The sequence below is a fragment of the Poeciliopsis prolifica genome, unplaced genomic scaffold (assembly GCF_027474105.1).
Source record: "Poeciliopsis prolifica strain line A6 unplaced genomic scaffold, Auburn_PproV2 SCAFFOLD021, whole genome shotgun sequence".
Lineage (NCBI taxonomy): Eukaryota > Metazoa > Chordata > Actinopteri > Cyprinodontiformes > Poeciliidae > Poeciliopsis > Poeciliopsis prolifica.
Genome location: NW_026562396.1, coordinates 8457380 through 8479207, shown reverse-complemented (window position 1 = coordinate 8479207; position 21828 = coordinate 8457380). Strand labels below are relative to the sequence as shown.

Below are 21828 nucleotides of genomic sequence, written 5' to 3'. Positions count from 1 at the left end.
TCCACTGGAGGCGGCAATGTCAGGTGGATGACATCATAGGGGATTTGGTCATGTCCTCCACCAAACAGTAAAAGCGTTTACTTATATATTTTAATCGGAATAAATCAGAGTTTGCTAAAAATTACAATAACCTTCCCTCTGTTAGCAACAAACGATTGCCAAATGTGGTGGGGAGACATTATGAGTGTTAAACATTTGAAGGACCGCAGTGTGTTTGGGATTCTCACAAAAACTGCTTCTAGACGAACCAGCACATGTGAACAATGCAACAACGGCTTTGCGCTGAATCAGAGTATTCAAGAAGAAAAAGGCCAACAATTTCACTTCCACACAACAGATTTCTGCCCTTCGCCGACGCTCTCTCTCCCCGCATTTCCCACGTGAAATCACTGAAGAGGAACAAGTTGATCATCAACGCATTAGTGATGCTTGACAAGTGATGACTTCCTGTGGAAATAAAAATCCTCCACAGTTCACAATGTCAGACCTAGACAGCTGCCAACTCAAGTCGCTCCTCCTGACTGACGTGCCACCAGCTTCTCCGCCGAGCTCCCATCAAAGAACCTTTTCTTTCCCACGCGGCGGCTGCAGTCACGGCGCAGAGTCAGTCCGACTCCCCGGGGCTGCGGTCGGTAAAGTCCTCTAGCCCCGCTGACTCCACTGACATTGCCTCGTAACGTTGCGGGGGTCTCGCGTTATTAATAAATTATACGCCAGCCTCGGAGTTCCATGAAGGAAAGCGAGATGCGGGCTGATGCAATACGCTGAAATCTCCTGCGTACTAAAGGATGCAGCTATAGCTTTATATCTTTCATGTAAAATAATAAAAAATTATATATCATAGCCCAGGTCACATGTTACTAATGTTATCAGATTTGGTTACTCAGATAGCCAGCTAGCTGCGCTGCTAGACAGATAGCATCGAAGCTAGCCGAGTGAGAAGCTGGTTCTCCTAATATTTAACACAAAATGATTGAATTGATTTTGTAACTCAAACAAACTGACTTCTGTTCAAAATTGACTCTATCAGGTGTCTTTAAGCTGATGTTCTTATGAAAATTGGTTTGAATACGAACAAATAACCCCCCCCAAAAAAAACATAAGCAACTTGTTGCACCAGTTCGGGTAACATTTTATACAGTTTGTTTTGCCAAACTGTCAAAATTTGACAAAAACTATCCAAAGCATCTTTTCATTTTTCATTAAATTACCACATAGCACTAAGTAACTTTTTAGAATAGAAATTATTCTTCTGGTCTACTGTGAGAAGTTAGGTGGTTTTCGAGCGGAAGTCACTAAAACTGCTCTTGAATTGAATTGTTCATGTACTACATGTACTTTAGTCGCATTGATTATTGTAATAGCGTCTTCACAAGTCTGTCCAACAAATCAATCAAACAGCTGCAACTGATCCAGAATGCTGCTGCTCACGTTCTCACTAAAACCAGGAAGATAGAGACATAACACCAGTTTTAAAGTCCCTCCACTGGCTCCCTGTAGTTCAAAGAATAGATTTTAAAATACTGTTGTTAGTTTACAAATCTCTGAACTGTTTAGCACCACAATACATCAAAGATCTGCTGTTGTCGTATCAACCTTCCAGACACTCAGGTCTTCTGGTTCTGGTCTGCTTTGCATCCCCAGAACCAGAACCAAAAGAGGAGAAGCAGCTTTCAGCATCTATGCACAAAAATTTGGAACAAACTTCCAGACAACTGTAAAACAGCGGAAACCCTGACTTCCTTTAAATCGCAATTAAAAACACACCTGTTCAGAATTGCTTTTGAAATGTAACATGTAACAATGTATTGTCTATTACATGTTGCATGACTTTGTGTTCTTGTGTTTATGATGTAAAGCACTTTGAAATGCCTTGCTGCTGAAATGTGCTATACAAATAAAATTTGATTGATTGATTGATTGATTGATAATGTTTTTTTAGAATCTAGAGCATTAAAATGACAAACCAAACTGGATTAGACCTGTTGGTATAATCTTTTTGATAACTTTATCAAAAAGATAGCAAAAACATCTCTAAAGCTAAAATTGATCAAAATGAGGTACTGCTTTTCGAGACGTACAGACAAAAGATGAGCTTAGGCCGACGTATTCATTTGACACGGATGGGATCCCAAGATCAATGCTGCATTTGATTGCGATGAAGCTGCTAGCAACAGGCTAACGTAGCACGGCACACATATTCAGGAACGGAGAGAACATTGGCCTTGGCCTGTCTGATGGTAATTAGGCGTGAAAATAATAGACTTAAAAAGACTTGGGCTAATGACGAAATGGAAAAAAGAAAGAAAAAAAAAAAGCAGCCTTTGTGATTTCTAAGCCGGAAGCAGAGAGTGTCATCGGGTAAGGACACCGTGATTTAGCACACAGAGAGTGGGACGTCAGGCAATTTGTATGACAACAGCTTTTGCAGTTGAAAAGGAAACACGGAGAGTGACTGTAATAATCTGATTAGAGCAGCAAGGTCACCTCAGCAACAGGAAGCGAAGAGGAAGAGAAACCAGTCCCAACGGACCGTTTACTTTTAATAAGTTCTCATCTGCCTGCACACAAAGCCCTGTCAGGTCTGTGGAAGGAAGGGCAAAACAAAAAAACAACATAAAATAAAATCCTGCAGCTGCTCCTCTGCTCAGAGAGCCAGAAAGGCCTGATGGCTCCATAATGTTTTGATGTAGCGCTGGATGCTCAGATACTCAACAGAATCGAGAGAATACAGATATCAAGCCATGCTTAGTAATCGATAAATAGAGGCCGCTGTGGTTCTCAAGGCCGTTCCGCCGCGGCAGATGAATTGTGCTGCTTTCAGGAAAATAAGGCCCATTTGTTCGGCTCTGCTCTCTCTCCTCCTCTCGCCGCTGATGACGCTGGCGGTCAAAGCGTACTGCAGCAGCTGGAGCTGCGCAGCTTTCAATTTGAGGCACGTCTTCGCCACCCAAAACACCAGCGTCTCGTTTATCAGCTCGGGAGGGCGAGACGGAGAGACCGACGCCGACGTGAATATGAAGGCCTGTAATCTGCTTTTGCTCCGTGTGGAAAAGAAAATAAAAATCCGTGCGCGTGTGTGCGCCCAAATAACCCTTTTAACGTTTAAAAAGGAGCGCTTTTTCCTTATTCTCAAGCAGTGGCCTTAAAAATAAAAGAAAAAGGTTGCATCAACTCATTATAGTCTGGCTCCAGCCTCTGAGTGACACTGAAGAGAAGTTCCGACAGGAGGAAGAGGGAGTTTAATGCAGGCAGGTACAAACAGCACACCGCTGCAGATAAATGAAATGAGCACAGGAATAATAAAAGTAAATGAAAAAAAAAAATCCACATGAATGACTTTTCTTGCAAAACAGAAAGAGAGAGAGAAAGAAAATTTAGCAAAAAACAAAAACAGGTTCTGCAGAACTCCACCTGTCGCTCACACTGACAGACAGACCCATTAAAGTTCTGGGACTGTTTGTCTTTTTCACAGATCGTTCTCTGATGAATATGCATTGATTGTTTAATTGCGTCCCCTTTACTGAACCTCGCGTTGTTATGATAGTTAACATTCAGGTATACATCCGTACGGCCCGAGGAGAAAAATACAAAACAGAGCCACCAACTGCGCTTTCACTTTTCATGTCGACGTCGCCCAAAGCAAGCTTTGTATTTTTTATTTTTTTTGGCAACTTCAAAAGAATCGACGCTCATATAGCCAGATATAACAACCGTAACATCAGAGAATTGCATTATTGTATTTGTAGAAATATCACCCATCTATCGTCTACTGTGAGGTGTGGCGCTGGCATGGAGAGGGAGCATCATCATTTGGAGCAGGAATATCTAAACTTCCTCTTTCCCATGTGGACACATCAGTGTCCACATGGGTGTCAGCATTTCCAGTGTCAGCATTTCCAGTTCCTGATTGGGGAAAAGCTTCACGTTTTGACGGCACCGCCAAGACACCTTAAATCACCTATAGGTGTCATGCCGGGCCACTAGAAGGCGCTGTGATTTTAGCTTCCAACCGAGCGGCCGAGTCCGTTGAAAAGGAGAGTCGCAGAAGAGGTGCGGCGGCGCCGGCGGCAGCCCTGTCACATTCTCACGGTTCGCGTTTCGCCGGATGACAAAGCGACGCTCTTGAGCCCGAAACCTCAAGCGGATAAAACGAGGTCCTGCAACACAGCAACACGGGCGAGTCTGGATGAGAACCTCGACAGCTGCGTTGTTCACACGGCTCCGGCAGTCATTGTTGACATGGAGGACGGCGAGGTGACTCATCCCACTCGATAATGCCGGATGATTGATGCTTTTTCAAACACTGAACATCCCACATGAATAATAAGCAGGGGCCTTGTTGGAGGCGGGGAATCCTTTCTTTTCTTTTCCCCCCTTTTCATTCTCGGACACACAAGGTTGAGGGACGCTGTACGAGTCGGGCGAGCATCCTCACCTGGGGAGGAGGTTATCTGCTGCAAAACTCATCGTATGTTAGAAAGAGAACAAGAGCTCATTTCTACTCGAGTAGAAACGAGCGTTTCCAAGCTACCGCCATCACACTTGCTCTATGAATCATCCATCACTATCATGTAGAAAAGGGAATTAGCTGTAATGCTGCTTTCTGTGTGGCTTCACTAAGCCTCCAGATGCATGTTTAAGCATGGCTAATTGTAATAAAGCTTCAGTAAAGCTTGCTTTACCTGATTAGACGGTGGAGTGACAAATCCTCGGAGCGCAAGTCTATATACATTCGAAGGGCACGCGGAATAAAAATTTAAAAATCAGTCAGAAAGAAGGATGTTAAAATAGATGTTAGTTGATTAAGAGGGAGAATATAGTAGAGCTTTAACTTTGTGCTGATATGCAGTAACTGAAACAATATATAAATGCAGAGTGTAAAAAAAATGTCTGCTGGAATTCGAGGTTTCAGGGCCGCTACAAATTTTTCCAAATTCCGTAATTTTCTCGACTCGACGTTCTAGATTTCGTTGTCACTGTTTCCTATGCAATATTTAAGGTTGTGACTCCAAAATGCTGACCTTGAACTGCGGGGATGGTAATTTGTGTGTGACATCCAATTACAAAATAAAACGCTAGAACAAACTCCCAGTGGGACACTGGGTCGTTTCACAGCTTCCCCCGTCTGAACTCAAGACTGTAACTCTTTGTTGTAGCTTTAGGACTTATAAGACTCAAAGAAAAAAATAAGATTTGAATCAAATAGATAATTAATTTTAATCGTGAATGAAATTAAACAAACAAAAAGCCCACAATATAAGACCTTTGTTATTGGAAAAACTTACACAAATAAACACCGGAAAGAATAATCCGTTTCAGATTATTCTGGAAGTGTGAATGTGTGATCAAGCCAAGTAGACCAAAAGAAGTGAACTGAAATCTCGCGCTGGTGGGAGAAACGGCTTGTCATGTTTTACCAAAGACAAAATAGAGATCCTACGACCGCTAAAATCTAACCCTCCTCCATTTTGTTTCACATTTTGTGAAGAAGAAAATTGTCTTCAGTGTCTCCTTCAGAGGCTTTCGTGTCGTTTCCTTTGGTAGTTCTTGGTGCAGCGCCCCCACAGGTGAGAGGATGAACAGGTTTTTTCAAATGGTCTTTAACAGTGTGTAAGTGAAACACAGCATCTGAAAATGCAGCAGATGTTGTCATTTATTCCAACATTTGCTCCAATTTTATCCCCCCAATTGATCCAAGGCCACCGGAATACCAGGTGTGAAAACACACTTAAGCTCTAAGGAGTATGACAGTGCTTGGATTTTTAAAAACAACTTATCACACAGCAAACCAGGGCCAAAGTATTAGCAGTCAATATGCATTTGTCAAACATAGTTACATGTTTGTCTAAAGAAACTAAGCGTCTTCCACGACCTGGAAAATATATCGTCCAATCGGATACTTATCCAGGCTGCGTAGGCTCTTCTGACATGATAAACTGTTGCACACTGAAGCAACACGGACTCCTGAGCTGCTGCACAGGAGCAGAGGCTCGGCTGGATGTCAACAGGAAGCTGCTGGAATGCTGCCGCAAAGACGTTGAAGGTCTCCTCCAGCCTCAGCGGAAGCAGCAGAGGCTTGAGTTTAGCTTTTCAGTTTTTTTGTGTTTTTTTTTGTCCCCCCCCCCCCCCTCCTGATCATCAATGCATCTTTTGATTATTAAGTCGGAGAAAAGGGGGCTTCGTTAGTATGCATCTCTAATGGTGCCTCGGCTGCCTGCAGATGCGGCAGTATTGGCGGCGGTGGAGGTGCGTGGGGGGTGGAGGAGGACGCCGGGAGAAGCTGGGTCAGTCACATGGCTGGGACTCGGAGCGGCATCGCTGCATGCAGAAAGATCTGAACCAAGGCGCCACGCTCTCCTCCTGATTCTCTCCTGGCAGCCCTGACCTACTTTTCACAAAGACAGGCTCATGCAAACTTGATGATACGCCTATAACAGTGGGGCCCGGCGTGCATTGCCCGAGGTGCTGCAGGCGGCGGGGGGTCTCAGTGGTGAGAACCAACTGGCAGCGTGTTCACAACTCTGTCCGGGGAAGTTAAACAAGATTAGAGACGATGATGTGAGAACAGCATGGGCCTAAAGATGCGACATTTCATGACATAAGATTTCAAAACAGAGCCATCACTTATTGATGGATCGGAGCAGGTCTCCTACGGACCTATGGAGCCAGACATATGAAAACTATTTGTCACTGAAAAGGCTAACCAAGCTCGTAGGTTATCAGTGTTGTATTTGATAATAAGGTCTCTCTGTCATTGTCATATGACGAAAGTGTTGGTAAATTTTGAACATTTTGTCACTTTGTGTTTTCCAGCCACACAGTGCCATTGTGCAGCACAATTAAGAAACGGTTATCTTCAGTTGTTATAAAAATGAAACATGACTTTGTCATTTAACGACATTTGTCAATTTTATTTTCCACCACGCCTTGAAATTGGGCCGCTGTCTCTTTAAAAACTTCTCTTTCTGAAACAACACGGCTCCTCTGTTCACCCTTCAACAACGTTTTCACCAGCAGAAGTGGCTCCTGCAATGAGCTCAGCAGATGTGCAGTTCTACCAAGTGTTTGCTAATTGCAGCTGGCTAGTCTGAAGGAGCCAACTGGGGAGGACTCCAAGGCAGAGCGAGGTCCCCCTAGGCAATTAGAGGATTTCTCAAACATGCATGAAGGAATCAAGGCAACACTCCAGGTGTGTTTCTAGTGAGCGTAAAGACATTATAACATGATATAAAGCTAAAAAAAAATGTCAATACTGCCCCTTTAATTGAGCATTAGGCAGTATTAAGTAAAGTAAGCATTTTTGAATATGGTGCATGACGGTACATTTTCACTTTTTTCTTTGGTAAATAAAACATATGATGGGCATTTTTTTAAAAATTCAGCATCCTGAAGATTATTATTTAAAAAAGAACCTACATTTTAGTTTACATTTTACATTTATCTCTGCCACAATGATGAGGCATTTTTGCTTCTCCTCATTTGCAAAGAAAATAATAAAAAATAAACCACAACAAGATTGGATGAAGAACATATTGGATTTGGGTCTGGACTTTGACTGGGCCGTTTTAACACACGAATGAGCTTTGATTTAAACTATTGTAGCTCTGACTTTATAGCAAAACCGAAAAACGATCCTAATGCTCAAACTTCACTCGTCATAAAAAGACACTCCTCACCTCTCTCACGAAATAAACAACAACAAAAAAAATCAATAGCACCGCAGAGTGATGTATCAGGATGATAAAAAAGACTAAATAAAGATGGATGACAAGCGATCCGGTGCAGGTACGCATCAGAAGCCCAGACCTCGTAAACCTCCCAGCACGACGCCGAGAACAAAGACGCAGAACTGGGAGCAGAACAGAAGCCGGGCGGTCGGGTCAGAGACTAAATATAGCTGCAAACGTGAAGGGAGAAGAAATGTTCTGCGGAGGGTTAAAGTGTGTGTTTGTGTGTAAATGCGTCTAAGTCATAATGTCAGGTAAGTAGGCGGTACAAAGTCTTTAAAGTTGAAAAAAACAACTATTTTCTCTCTCCCATACAGAGCAAATAGTTTATTCAAGAACAAATGACCCAAAAGTATTTGTGTATTGCACAAAGCAAAACATGTTTCAAATCAAAAAGCGCTCCACCTTCTGCACTGTCCCTCATTTTTATTTCAGCTGTCGTCCAGAGATTTGTGGCGACAAAGACAAAATGATAACACTTTAAAAAAAAAGACCTGTGCTGCATGGATCACACAAATCTACTATTTGAGCATCAAAACTATTAATTTCCAGACATAGTTGAATCGCAGACTGCACTACTAATGAACAAAGCCGAAAAGTGATCAATTGGTTCAAGAAATGTTCAAGACAAAAAATAAGAGACAGAAAATAGCAAAAACAAAATTAAGAAGAGATTCAAATTCAGGTCGAAAGACATGAGTATAAAATGGTTTTTGACTAAAACTCATCACGATGGGTGTGACTATTGTTCCTATTAATTCACAACATTTTGTTTTTATGTGGAAGACCTGAAAACTGAAAGTACAACTGCTATATGTGAATATATAAGTGATAAATATGCAACTAGCACTAAGATTTACAAGAACCACAACTTGCAAAAGACTTTTGACTTAATTGGAAGCAGATTGAAGTATATGACTTGCTATGCTCACATTCTTACATAACAAGTATAATATATATTGTTCAAATATTTGTCTACCTGTCCTCAGGTAATGGAACCATTTTCCAACTGATGACAAAGTTGAATTTAAAGTAAAACAGACAGCACTGCTTGTTGCTCACTCTTAATTGAATTGAATGAAAATGGAAAAACTCCGGCAGGTAGCTTAATTTCACTCCGAGCGAAGCAATGTGACAATTTTCTCCTCCTCTTTACGGCCCGATGGAGAAGAATCATGCTTTCAGATGATCGGATATCCTTTGAGGATTGTTAAAAGGGGCGACTCTTAATCCTCTCTAGAAAAGACAAAAGGGGATTATTTTAGATACGACGCTTTGTTTACAATGCGTGACATGGAACTACACAAAGCTGACCAAGCTCCGCGTGCGTGTAAAATCTTCCCGCTGACAGTTCGAAGTGCCGCCCAAGACCCGAAGCTCTACACATTTTTACAACTGCGGTGCAAATTCGACAAGTCAGTTTGTGCAGAGGAACCTTCTGCAAGACTTCTGCTAAAAAAGAAAAGAACCCCCCCCCAAAAAAAGAAAAAATCCAAAGTCATAAACAGGTGGAAGGACGTGGGCTGCTCAGCAGTGAGTGATTGTTTTACATAATGCGGCAACGCTCGGTGTCTGAACCGGGGGGGAGAGGCAGGCGGGGTCTTTCAGTCACCTCAGCAGACCTTGGAAGCAGTTCTGCATTGAACAGGTTCATTTCCTCTGCAATATAGCCTCAGATAAACTGTGTGCTTGAAGGTGCTGGAAGATTAATCCAGAGGTGCTGTGCAGTTCGCAAGCCCCAGTGGGGGATTTCTGATTTATCTGCGATTTCTCAGACAATCTGAATGATAACGAGAAACATTTGTGTCACTCTCGTTTAGTGGATCGGGTAAAGATGTCGGCTACCAGTTTGTTCCTTAGAAATGATCACAGCAAAAACTGCCAACGTGAGACTGAAAAGCAGCTCACATAACCTGAATGTTTTCACTGTGTAACACACTAACACTCCACTCATACGGATTCAAAGAGCTACTAAAGATGACCATCATTATGATCTGTTTAAGTATAGTGTGTGTGGGTGTGTGTGTGCGTGTGTGAGAAGTCTGTGAGCTTCTGTGCATGTTCCACGCTTCGCTACACAAATATTCGATTCTGAACCACAAAGAAAGAAAAAATATTACCAAAGAAGATGATAATTGAACTTTGAAAAACAGAAAAATAACATTAAAAAATGTCCAAGGAATTGAAAATGCCAAACTGCACCGTTCAGACTTTGACTAGACGTGGAGAAACTGGGGATTCTGTTGAAACCAAGCCACAAAAAAAAATAAATAAATAACACAAAAAGAAAAACTGGATTCTTTGAAAGAGGTTGCAGCTCTTTCAAACTGATCAATAAGTAGGAAATTGAAGAAGAAAGCCTTCGTAATCAAGTTGTCCACACTGGAGGCAAAAAATAATGACCTTTATTAAATGACCACAACCATTAACACAAAATTTGGAGAAGAGTCATCAAAGGTTGTGGAGACAGGGAGGTGGGTCGCTAATGGATCGTTGATCTTTGAGCTACAGATATACAATGAACGTCGTCAACCCCGATGGTTGATGAAGACAAACACAGCAATTTATCAGAACATACCAGGAGGAGATTTCGCACTCAAGGCCTCAGGAGGAGATCACGCTATCTAATTGGGTGTTTCATCATAAAGTTTTGCTGAGAAAACTAAAACTAAAAGCTTTCTCCCAACCACTCTGAGTGAAACGTTTTTCATCAGATGCTCTCCGTTCGACTATCGATCAAAAACTGTAACATCTGTTGCATTTTCAACGAACAAGACGCTTTGAAAAACCTGTTCACTCCCTTCACTGGCGGTGGCGCTGCATCAAGAAGCACTGAAGGAAACAACACAAATACCTCTGAGGAAGACACTGAGCAACTTTTGTCTTCGCAAAATGGAAACAAAAATATTCAATATTAACGGTTGTTGGGTTTTCTCTTTTGTCGATGGCAAAAGACCCCGAGCCGTTTCTCCCACTAGCTCCAGACTCTCATCTCTATTTAGGTTGTATTTACCCAGAATGCACTGCGCTACAGTTTGTTTCCTACCTTAGAAGCGGTCTCACAGTCTGAACAGCATTCACATTCACACAGAAAGAGACAGAGGTCTTCAGGCAGACCAGCGGTTACCATTTTGGTTCGTGTCAGAGTTCGTCTGTGTACAAACCGGACTTTCTAAACCAATGAACTAGAGGTCGATTAAAGGGATCTGCATGTGCAGGGCTGGTGTGAAGGCTCCCATATTGTTAGAAATAAGCCTAAGAAATATTCAATTCTACCAGCAGGTGTGAATTTATGAGCATAACAGACAACTTTCAATCACTTCTAAAATAACCAAGCACAGGAGAGACAGCTAGAAGACATCTTCGGTACTCGATTTGACGACCTTGAGAATTTAACGGGCGCACGTTTTGCAAGTGAAGGATAATAAAGGCAAATAAAACTTGTGACACAAATGAAAGAAGAGCCAAAACAAGTCTTCAAAAACAAGACAGCACCCTCATTCGTGAACAGGAGAATCAAGATTTCAAAAGATGTCAAACGACAAGCTTCAAGCCACATTTGGCAACAGAGATAAACAGTAAACCATTTAACAGGGTGGAAGTATCATTCTGTTTGTTGATAAGCAGATGGCAATTTTACAATGCACATAAATCTCTGTGGAAAAAGTTGGAGCAGCGGCGGCTTTTAAAGCGGACTGCTCGTCTCAAAGGCGTGCAACGGACATTTTGCTCTTCAAGGGTCACATTTTAGGGAAACGCGACATTGAGTCACATCGTGTGGCGCAATGGAAGATAGTGCTTTGTGTGCTGACAGCATTTATGCACATTAGATTAGAATAACCACCATCTTTCACTCAAATCAGGATCAATTAATTTGGTTTGATTGGATTTGATCAAATACTGAAAAACAGTATTTGATCAAATACTGTTTGTTTTGAACATTTTTCCTGTTCATTAAATCTATCAAATCTAAGAACAGCTATCCACAGTCTTTAAATGCTTCAACCAATAACATTACTTTGATTAAATTATTTTTGTTTTATAAAGATCAGGGACATAAGCTCTGATGCACAAATTACGATAAATTTGTAGTTCTTTTGTCCTCTGATGGACTCAAAACCCCCACCTCTACAGAAGGAATAAAGGCTGCAGCACAACAAAGTGGGGGCTCGTCCAGGCCGTTTTCCAGGTTCCTGAAAAAGCTGGAATTCTCTCACTGAAATGTAAACTTCCTTTTGAGATTGATAAAGTATCCTCAGTCAGTCATTCATTCATATAAGAAAAAAATCTTTTGAGTTCTTAAACTGCTGTCACATTTTCACCATGTTATGTTGGTTTATTGAAAATGGCTTGTAGGAAAATTATTGAAATTTGTGAAGAATCCAAAACTGCCAAAGTAATGTGTTCAGTTTTCACACACTTGCACTTGAAAAGGTTTGTGAATAGAAAATAGCTCATGTTATCAGTTTTGCTTTCAGTTTCAACCATTTGATTTTCCAAGGTGAATCTTTATATCTTTACCCACAGTATATTTGCTAGCAATAAAATGTTAAATATATATATATAATGACATTCTTGAAGTAGAACAACTTCCAAGAAACTAGTCTAGACATGAAATCTTGACTCCAAAGATTTATCATTGATAAAATATCACAATATGTCTTTTACACATATTGTACAACTTATCAAAGGCACAACAGATACATGCACTATATTTCTCCTTGTCTGTTTCACTTTTGCTAGTGTATATATATAAATCTTCTGTTACAGAGTTGCCGATGGTCTGCTATATGAAGAGATGAAAGATGGAGCATTCACACTTTATCTCGAACCATCAGTCACCGATTGATTTTTATCGCTGAACTCTTTTCACAGCAGATAGAGCAACTTGTCATAGCGGGGAGGAGAACAGAACCATCATGCTTTCCCACAGGTCATTACAGGACAGAAACAAAAAAAAAGACACGTGACTAACGCTCATAGGGTTTTTTTCCTGCCTCGGCGAGTCAAAATGTCTGCCGTCAAAGGTATACAGAGTGCCACAATTCTTATAACGACGGCAACAGCATGCACGCGTTGTTGAGTAAAAAGGATCAAACCCAGGGCCTCAGGAGACGAGCGGGGCGGGGGGCAAATGAAAGACGCTGTAATGACCGTACAGATCAGTGGCCGAGGCAGCACAGAGCGTGAAATTGCAAACATGCGACTGCTGGTGGAATGTCAGGGCGAGATTCCTGTTAACTGGTTCTCAGATCACAGTTCCTTTTTTCACTGTGAACCACTGCAATCCAAAGTCTGTTCTTACAGTGAGCTCACTGAGTTAAATGGAAAGACAAATTGACACTTAACATTATGGGATTAATAAGATTTTCCTCCCAGTGCAAAGGAGAGGATGATTTTTCTTTTCTTTTCTCCTGTCTGCTGAAGGACCAGTCTACATTCTGGGTTGAAAGCAAACAGAGTGTTCATTGCACCACAGGGAGTCATTGATTTTGAGCACCACTAATGTTCAGTGAAAGTGAGAACTTACTATTGTCTATTACATCATTGTAATAGTAATGCTATTACTATTACAACAATGTAACAGTTTGTATTTGCTTTGCAAATGTATTCTAACCCCTTGAACATTTTCACATTTTGTCATGCTGCAATCATACAAAGCTCTTTAAATGGCCAGAAATATCTGTTGTGTTCACATTTAAGTCTATTCTATGAATATGCCTGGTATCTGCAGTAGATGCACCAAAAAGTGTCAACAAATCAGATTTCTTACATATTTTTCAGATTTGTAAAAGAAATCTTTAAAGGGTCAGTGTTTATGTAAAGTCAACCTGACTTTGGAACTGTCATGCTGCATGCCCTCCCCCCGTGACTCCACGCCTCAGCTCCTGCAGACTAGCTAGCAGCAATTAGCAGACACCTGGTGGAACTGAGCATCTGCTGAGCTCGTTATACCAGCTACTTCTCAGAACAAAGGTGGTAAAAATGTTGTCAGAGGGATAATAGAGGAGTGATGTGATAATGACTTCCTAAAGGCGCCGTTTCAGAAAGAACAGGAGCTTCTTAAAGAGACAGAAGCCTGTTAAATTTCAAAGACAGTTTTCTTTTAAGTTCTAATTGATATATAGCATTTGCATGACTACCAAAGGTAACAGATACGTTATTGTGTTCAAAAAACGGCACCATGTGCCTAGAAAATACATAATGCTTCCCCTTGAGAATCCTGTTTTTGTCACTTCTCTTATTTGTTTTGCTCTGCCACGTAAAGTATGTAGAATTGTGTTGATGAAAGGGTGGGAACACTTTTGCACGCCACTATGTCCCGTCATGAATTCCTTCCAAATGGGAAAACTGCTTTAGCATGTTGGAGGACGCTAGCTAGCCAACACAAGGAACAAACGTGCCGAAATTGTTTGCATGTATTTCAAGGGGATGAGAGAGCAAGTGAACGGAAAGGCACTAGAGCTTGGCTTTACATTTTAAACCCCTACAAGCTCAAAGCAACAGTGTTTAAAAAAAAAAAAAAGTACAGTAAGAAACACAGGTGTGTGGATAATTAGCCCACTGATCCTGCTCTGAGTTAAAAAACGCAGACCGGATTCCTGCGCTCGCCTTGCGGACACATTTTCACAAAACCGGTAAAAACGCCTCAGCTGCTCTCGGAAAGCTGATTTATTTATTTTCGCAGCGAGGTCTTATCTTATCCGCTTCATGCAGCGATGCTTCTTGTGATGAATCTCTAATGGAAGAGAACCGGAAGACTATTGCCTGGACTTGGCCGTTTTCTTTGGCTGGCCAGCACCCCCCACTTTCTTGCTGCGCTTGTCTCTAGTCGCCTCTGCTGCAGCTTTCTGTCTACATATTTAGCTTGATCTGCTCACGCCTTTTTAACAAAAAGAAGAAGGTTCTTGTTGGCAGAGTATGCATCTTCCTACTTAAAAGAGAGAGGATCAAGGACCACTTGTGGTGCATGTGGGCCCTGCCTCTGACTGCTTCTTAATGCTATGGATACCAGTTATCGTCTTTTAAGAGTGCGGCTAATAAATTATCATCGAACATGAAATTGCTTTATTCAGATAGAAACTAAAGATGCAGTAGGTGACAGTGCATTGCTTAACTCGACCCTAAATTATAAAAGGCTGAAAGCGAGAGCCATTAAAGTGATTTTAATTTGAATCTGGTATACGTTTGCAGATGTGATGTTAGTTGCTAATAATTACCAATCTCAGTTAATGTTGTCATGGAGATGATCTACAAGCCATTTTGTTAATATTTATTTACAAATGCACAACTTTCAGAATGCTTACTACCTTACAGCAATTCTTAATTTTTATTTCTCGCTCATGCATGATTACAGACAAGATGCTAAATACAATCTTAATTATTTGTTATAATCTAGCTAATTTAGTTGAGTAATAATTTTGTAGCATTTGTTAGATTTTGGCTGGATTAAATTCTCCCTTTACTTTGCTAAAAGTACCAGAATGATTTTTTTAATAATCAGTTAGAATTAATCAAGTCTTTTTTTTTCTGCTAATCTTCCATATTTCCATGACAAAATGGTTGCAAGATTCAGAATTAAATCAAATATTTGCAAATTGTCACACCAGGTCTACCTATTTTTCATTTGGCTTAATCAGTTCTGATTATTTTTTTCTTCAAAATCGCTGGTTTTTAAACCCACTCAAATGCCCGAAAGCGAAGCTGGTGAGGCAGCAGTGAGCTGAGCCTCACCTGGGATTGATCAACCTCTGTGACTGGCTGCCATTCAATGGGAGCACACTCCTCCTGGTCACCAATAAAATGGCTAAAAACATTTAATGTATGAACTGATTTTCCATCATTTAGTTTATGTATATAATGTCCAGTGTTTAAGCCTAAGTAGTAATTGTTTAAGCCTAAAACCATACTACTGCAACAGACCGAATGTTCTGCTCTTTGTATGGGAAATATTTCAGTGTTTTTTTTTTGGGTGGCGTTGTTGTCAGTTGCTATGGCAACAAGTCTGAGACGTGGTTTTGAGTTGTACTTTAACGGTTTTTCCCTTTGCTGTGGAGCAGAGCGCGACAATAATATTTACATGTCTGAGTTTGATTGAGTTAACAGAATCGTTCTACGGCGGCAGCGCAGCTGTGGATGACACGTGAAGTCTATTTCGCCCTCCAGCGTCGTCCGCGTGCACGAAATTTCCTCATGTAATCAATAACATGCAGGAGGCCCATATTTGTGAATATGATTATGATTAAGTCAGTGCCTCACCGGCTATGACCCTCACCACACGTCACTGGTGTTAACATATATCAGTATATATCACAAGGAGATCACAAGCTTTCCAGGTTCTAGCAGCTTTTGGTTCATTAAACCAGGCGTCAGCATTTACTTTTCCGCCACCTTGCGCCTACTAAATGACCTAGTTAGCATTTACCAAATTTCCATTTCCATACTGGAAGTTATTTGAAACACATGGCTAAAAATATAACTCGAAACAAATCAACAAAAACTCCAAAACTTCCACCGGTTTTTTGCTGCTCGGACTGCAGGCGTTCAGTTTGACTGGTGCAGATGTGTTGGGCTGTGTGACATTGGGTGGCGTGGTCTCTGATGGGCCGTCATTGAGCTGCTGGTGGTGCCGCTGGACGGACGCCGCTGTCCATACTGAGTAGCAAAGGACGACGGAGAAAACAGGGCGAGCTGGCCGACTAGGAATGCACAATTAGTCCTGGGTCAGTCGCAATGGGTTTTCTCAAAGACAAACAAGACGATCAGATCGTGACTGCGTTTATCTAGAAAGGAGTACACTGACAAAACAAAACTGATTGTAGTAAGTATATTTTTTATACATATAGTAAAATTGGTTCGAAGTTAATCTGCATACAAGTCTGGTTGATTTTAATCCATATTTCTTACTAAACAAATGATGTTTATGTAACATTATTATAATTATTATTCTTATGAGAAGGCCTGTAATCCATCTCCAGCTAACACGTGTTGTTGGCAGTGACTGAGAACCTCAGCTCGCAATTTGACTTCAGCAGTAATGCAGCGTTTAAAGCAGTTAAAGCTGGATGAAACACTTTTCATCTTGTTCCAGTACAGAAACCTTTTCAGCATGGAGATATATTGTATTTTAATTTGCGAGAGCTACTAGCGACTCAGAAAGAGCAAACATACCCATTTCTAGCTAAATCGAACATTTAGACATAGCTCACACACATTGTCAGCTGAATAACGCCAGTAAAAACAATCTTGTTTGAATCAATAAAGTAAACAAGGATAAAGAAACAAAATGTGGTTTTTGAACAGTGGGAGGAAAAAACAGCCGGCACGACCTGCTGACTGTCAATATCCCGCACTTAGTAGGATTAATCAAAGTGTGGGATCAGGGCCGTGCTGAGGTCTTTGGAGGGCCGGGGGGCTCAAAGTTAAAAAAAAGGGGCACATTGAACAAGCTCTTAAAACGCCGTACAACAACATAGCAACAACCCGTATTAATCCAGAATTGAATTGGATCCAACTATATCATTGCCATCAAGCAGGGAAATGCAAAGCAAATGTAACGTTTTCCTTGATATGTGTAATGTTGCTGTTTCTGCCACTGACAGTCCTGTAACATAAGCAAATTTGCTGCCATTTTACTAATTAAGGCCTAATAATATCTATCAGACATCCAGAACAACCTGGCTCCAAAGTGATTTATAGATCAAAAAGGGGTTAACTCCATGTAACTTTTTGATGTCAGCATCTCCGAGATCTAGACTTATAAGACTGAATATATCAAGGCAAAGAAAACTCAGTAGCTGCTGGTAGGGGCCATTCAGGGGCCCCTTGAAATGGTTTAACTGGAACACAGACCATAGATCTAAACCATCATTTGTAGAGGATGACAATGTTATTACATGTTATTTATTGCATCCAGTTGAGAAAAAAAGTTTATATAACTTCAGTGACATATTCCTAACAGCCATTTACAATCTCTGCCATCAGTCTGGTGAAGGGTTTGCCCCACTCCTCCTTCCTTGCAGATATTTAAAGGCACATTTCCATGTCCAGCCCATTAAAAGTCTCCCAACATTTTGCAAAAACCAACATATTGGCTTTGACTTGAGCCAGGACCTTCCATTTAAAAAAACTCACAGCCAGTTTTTGGTGGATTTGCTGATGTGTTCTGGATCACCGTCCTGCTACAAACTCCAGCTCTGCAAAAAAGATGTCATTTTTTCCCCCAAGCGTCCTCTGATGCGCAAAAGAATTGTGCTAACCAGGGCCTGATGCTACAAACTATTCCCAAACCAGTCCCACCGCCGTGCTTCGCCTTTGTAGCTCCTTTTTTCTGTCTGACTGCATTTGGTTTGTGTCAGACATTTTGTCTGGTGTCCAAGTTATTAAGCCGTACACTCATTTACTCAAACAGCAATATTCCTAAAGTCCTGGGTGTTTGTCTACACTCTCTCTGCCAAACTCTACTCTGGTCCTTGTGTTTTTCTTAGAGACTGCTGCAGTAGGGTTTTCTCTTTTTGGAGACTTCTTTAAGCATCTTAAGGCCTGTTCTCAGGGTAAACGTGACTGGACAGCCGAACCAGAGTTAGTTGGCAGCTGTCCTGAAGGTCTTCCGCTCATAGACTCTTTTTTGCAGACAATAGAACGACTGAAATTCTTTGACATCTTTGAATGCTTCACCAGGCAACACAAGGTCTTCTTTCTAAAAATGATGTCAAGAGCATGCCAAGCTAATCGTCTGAGGTTGAAATAGGTCTTCCAAAAATGATGAGCAGCAGCGTTTTCACTATGTAAACCTAATCTGATTCTGTGTGCAATTTTAGCCAATTTAAGTGGGAATAAACATTGGGGTTGTCCTCATTTATGCCTTACCAGAAATAGTGTTTTTCATGCATTTCACTGAAGATTTAGCTACAGTAGTTATGACTTTTACATTGTTTAGTGTTGTCAAAAATGACAAATATCCAAATACGTTTAAATATGGCGCACACTGGGATATTTTTTCTCCACGCCTGGTTGCACATCTGCTTAGAAACATTTACATCAAACGTTTTGTTTGCTTCTACCAAATGAGAATCAAACAGGCTAAATCGAAAGACAGGTGTAAAGTCAAGCCTCTTGCTTTTCGGCACCAACTGTTTCGCCTCATTAAAATTTAAATAATTTCCGTGGCTAATATTTAATACCCACCAAAAGCTTGTTTTGTTTTTCTGTTGATGTTTTTTGGGGGGGTCAAAGAGAGTGACCATTGCAACAACCAAGAACCAGACGCTTTCCGGACGTTAGTGGCCGAGAGTGAAAGGAACGGAGCAGGTTCGGCAGTGAGTTAATCTGTATGCGTGGGTCATCCTGCGGTCACGCTAATCACTAACAGTGATTACCTCTGACCGTCCCACCTTTTGACTTAATGCAGCCGAGTGTGACATCAGAAGAAAAGGAGAAATTGCTGCGGCTCATTCTGGCGAACGAGCCGCAGCGAATTCCCTTCTGATAAAACAGTCACGTCAATGACTCCTTGTGTTGTGGCAGGAGAGAACGCGTTCGTAAAGGGGTACCAGGCTACCCTCTAGTGGTCCGGGGAGGCGGTGAACCGTGGCACTGAGTGAGTTGTCGTATGTTCATACGGAAAAATCAAAAAATAATAACACGGTGGGAGGGTAAACGGGACGCCAAAGACACTGATGGGAGGAAAAGAGAGAGAGAGCGAGAAAAAAAAAATCCTTTGGAGGAGGAAGCCGCGCGGGGAATTCCGCTGCGTTAACGGGAGGTGTTTACTTTCTATGCAAATCAGCCTCAACGACACCGGGGGTCTTTTTTTTTCTTCTTCTTCTTTTTTTTTAAGGGTATGTCTTTTTTTTCCCCTCTCCATCCCTTCCCTCACCCCCCACTTCTTCCTCTGACTTTTCAAGAAAGAAAGCTTTGATGTTGGGAGGAGGGATCGATGCCAGAGAGGAGAGAGGGAGAGGATGTAGAATAAAAATGTAGCTACTTCTGCGGGTGTGTGGGAGTGCGGGGCGGTTTGATAGTCTGCCGTCATCATAGGCGCTCCGTGTCGAGCTGCTAAATCGGAGAGCCACAAGTGAGCGTTCATCTCCATCTCCATCATCATCATCATCATCTGATAAAGTTTTCATGAAGAAGGTCCAAGATGGAGCTGCTGACCCTTCTGCATTTTTATTTTTGTATTTCCACTCGTATGTGGGAGAGGAGCAGAAACCCGGGAGAGGGGGGGAGATGAAGTGATGCGAGGTTCTCTGCAACACACACACGCACACACACCACTGCCACAGCTTGGATGTGCAGGCCTGCTGATGCTGCTGATGCTGCTGCGGAGATGCAACTTTACGTGGACGCAGACGTACAGAAAAAATAAAAAAATACACTTCCTGATATGGTTTCATGATGATTCACCAAGAGAACTTTTTTTTTTTTTTTTTACTCAATTAGACGTTAAAAAAAATTTAATTTAAATACCACTCTAAACTGAAAAAAAGTCTCCTGAGAAAGACATAGGAAGCCAACAAGTCTGATCAGAGCGAGGAAAGCAACAGACAGGAAGTAGAGGAGGGATGGGTTTGGAAAGGTGGGGGGGGGCTGATATGTGTGTGTGTGTGTGTGTGTGTGTGTGTGTGTGTGTGTGTGTGTGTGTCTGTGTGTGGTGGGGGGACTCAATTAATGATTCAGAAACGCGCAGCATAATCCGCAGCCACTTACATAGAGGTGATGTTTTTGAATAAGTCCGCGATGTCCACGCCGGTCCCGTTGCCGCCGGTGTCCTGCAGGGCGAGCAGCGGGAAGAACCGGCCGCTGTCCGACTTATTGCAATAGATCTCTGTTTGGGAGCAGCTGCAGGTCGGCGGGCAGTCCAGCATGGAGCTCAGATAGTCCTGGAAAACACTCATCAGAAGCAAAACCCTCCACCAGCAGATCCGGACCGAGCGAAACCATAGATCCATGTCTCCCGTTTGGAGAGGAGAGGACAGGAGAGGAGAGGAGGCGGCGTGGAGTGAGGGGAGGTGGGGGGGGAGGAAGAGAGAGGGAGGAAAAAAAAAAGTGGGTGTGTGGGTGGGTGGAGAGGAAGAAGGGGGGTTAAGTATAAAGCGAGGGTTCCCGATGTCCTCTGGGTTCCGACGGAAACAAGAGACGAGGAGAGAAAAGACAAGAAAGAGGAGGAGAGTGGGAGGAAGGAAGGTAAGAGAGAAAGGAAGGAATGAAGGAAGGAAGGACGGACGGACGGCTGGTGCGCCTGTACAGAGGATGCTCTGTGTTAGCGTCCCTGCCGCGGATGGATGCTGTAGTGTCCTTGCGCGTCAGAGGCTGCTGGGTGGGAGGAAAAAAAGAAGAAGGAGAAGAAGAAGAAGAAGAAGAGGGAGGAGGAGGAGGTAAAAATTAAAAGAAGGACCAAAAAAAAAAAAAGACAGGCAAGACGCAACACAAATAAATAAATCAAAAAATGAATAAATGCGGGAAAGAAACGCGGATCGAAAATAGGAGAGCGCGGTAAAAAACAGTTTCCAGTCGCTCGGTCAGCCTCAGATGCATTGTGTGTTCCCACGAAATGCGGCGCTGCCGATGCCCGTCGTCGCCTCGCGCGCTAGCTCTCTCTCTCTCTCTCTTCCTCTCTCGCGCGCGCTCTCTCTGTTTCTCTCTCTGTTTCTCTCACTCTCTCTCTCTCTCTTTCTCTCTCGAACAGGACCAGGACGGCTGTCTGGAGAGCCGGAAAGATGCACACAAAAAAAAAACAAACAAAAAAAATGCCCAGAGAAGTTGGAGCATCAAGTCCCTCCTACCGGCTTTACAGCCACAATGACACCTGCACAAGCCGCGCGCGATCAACGGCGAGCCCCGCTCCGACTCACGCGCTGCACACTGACAGGTCTGCGGGGAGCACGCGCGGGAGGAGGGGAGGAGGGAAAGGGGGAGGGCGAGGGGGGGGGGAGGGCGGACATGGGAAACACTTCACATGTAAATAGAACAAAAATAATAATATGTCGCAAACATCCGCATAGAGAGGATCGACCAGAGCAATAATTCTACTTCCGCTTGCAACAGATGATCATTTTAAGGTATTCCACAAATATTTCCATGAAGTCAAACTTTA

At 42.3% G+C, this 21828-nt stretch overlaps 1 protein-coding gene across 3 annotated transcripts in view; it reads right to left on the bottom strand.

Moving 5' to 3' along the window:
• Positions 1 to 21315, bottom strand: part of ntrk3b (neurotrophic tyrosine kinase, receptor, type 3b) — a 234833-nt gene extending 213518 nt beyond the window's left edge. For all 3 annotated transcript variants that reach the window (XM_055044969.1, XM_055044970.1, XM_055044971.1), the window contains exon 1: positions 20442 to 21315. In XM_055044969.1, the coding sequence (XP_054900944.1) occupies positions 20442 to 20683 (242 nt within the window). In that variant the 5' untranslated portion in view covers positions 20684 to 21315. The remainder of the gene's footprint in view (positions 1 to 20441) is intronic.
• Between the last annotated feature and the right edge of the window lie 513 nt (positions 21316 to 21828).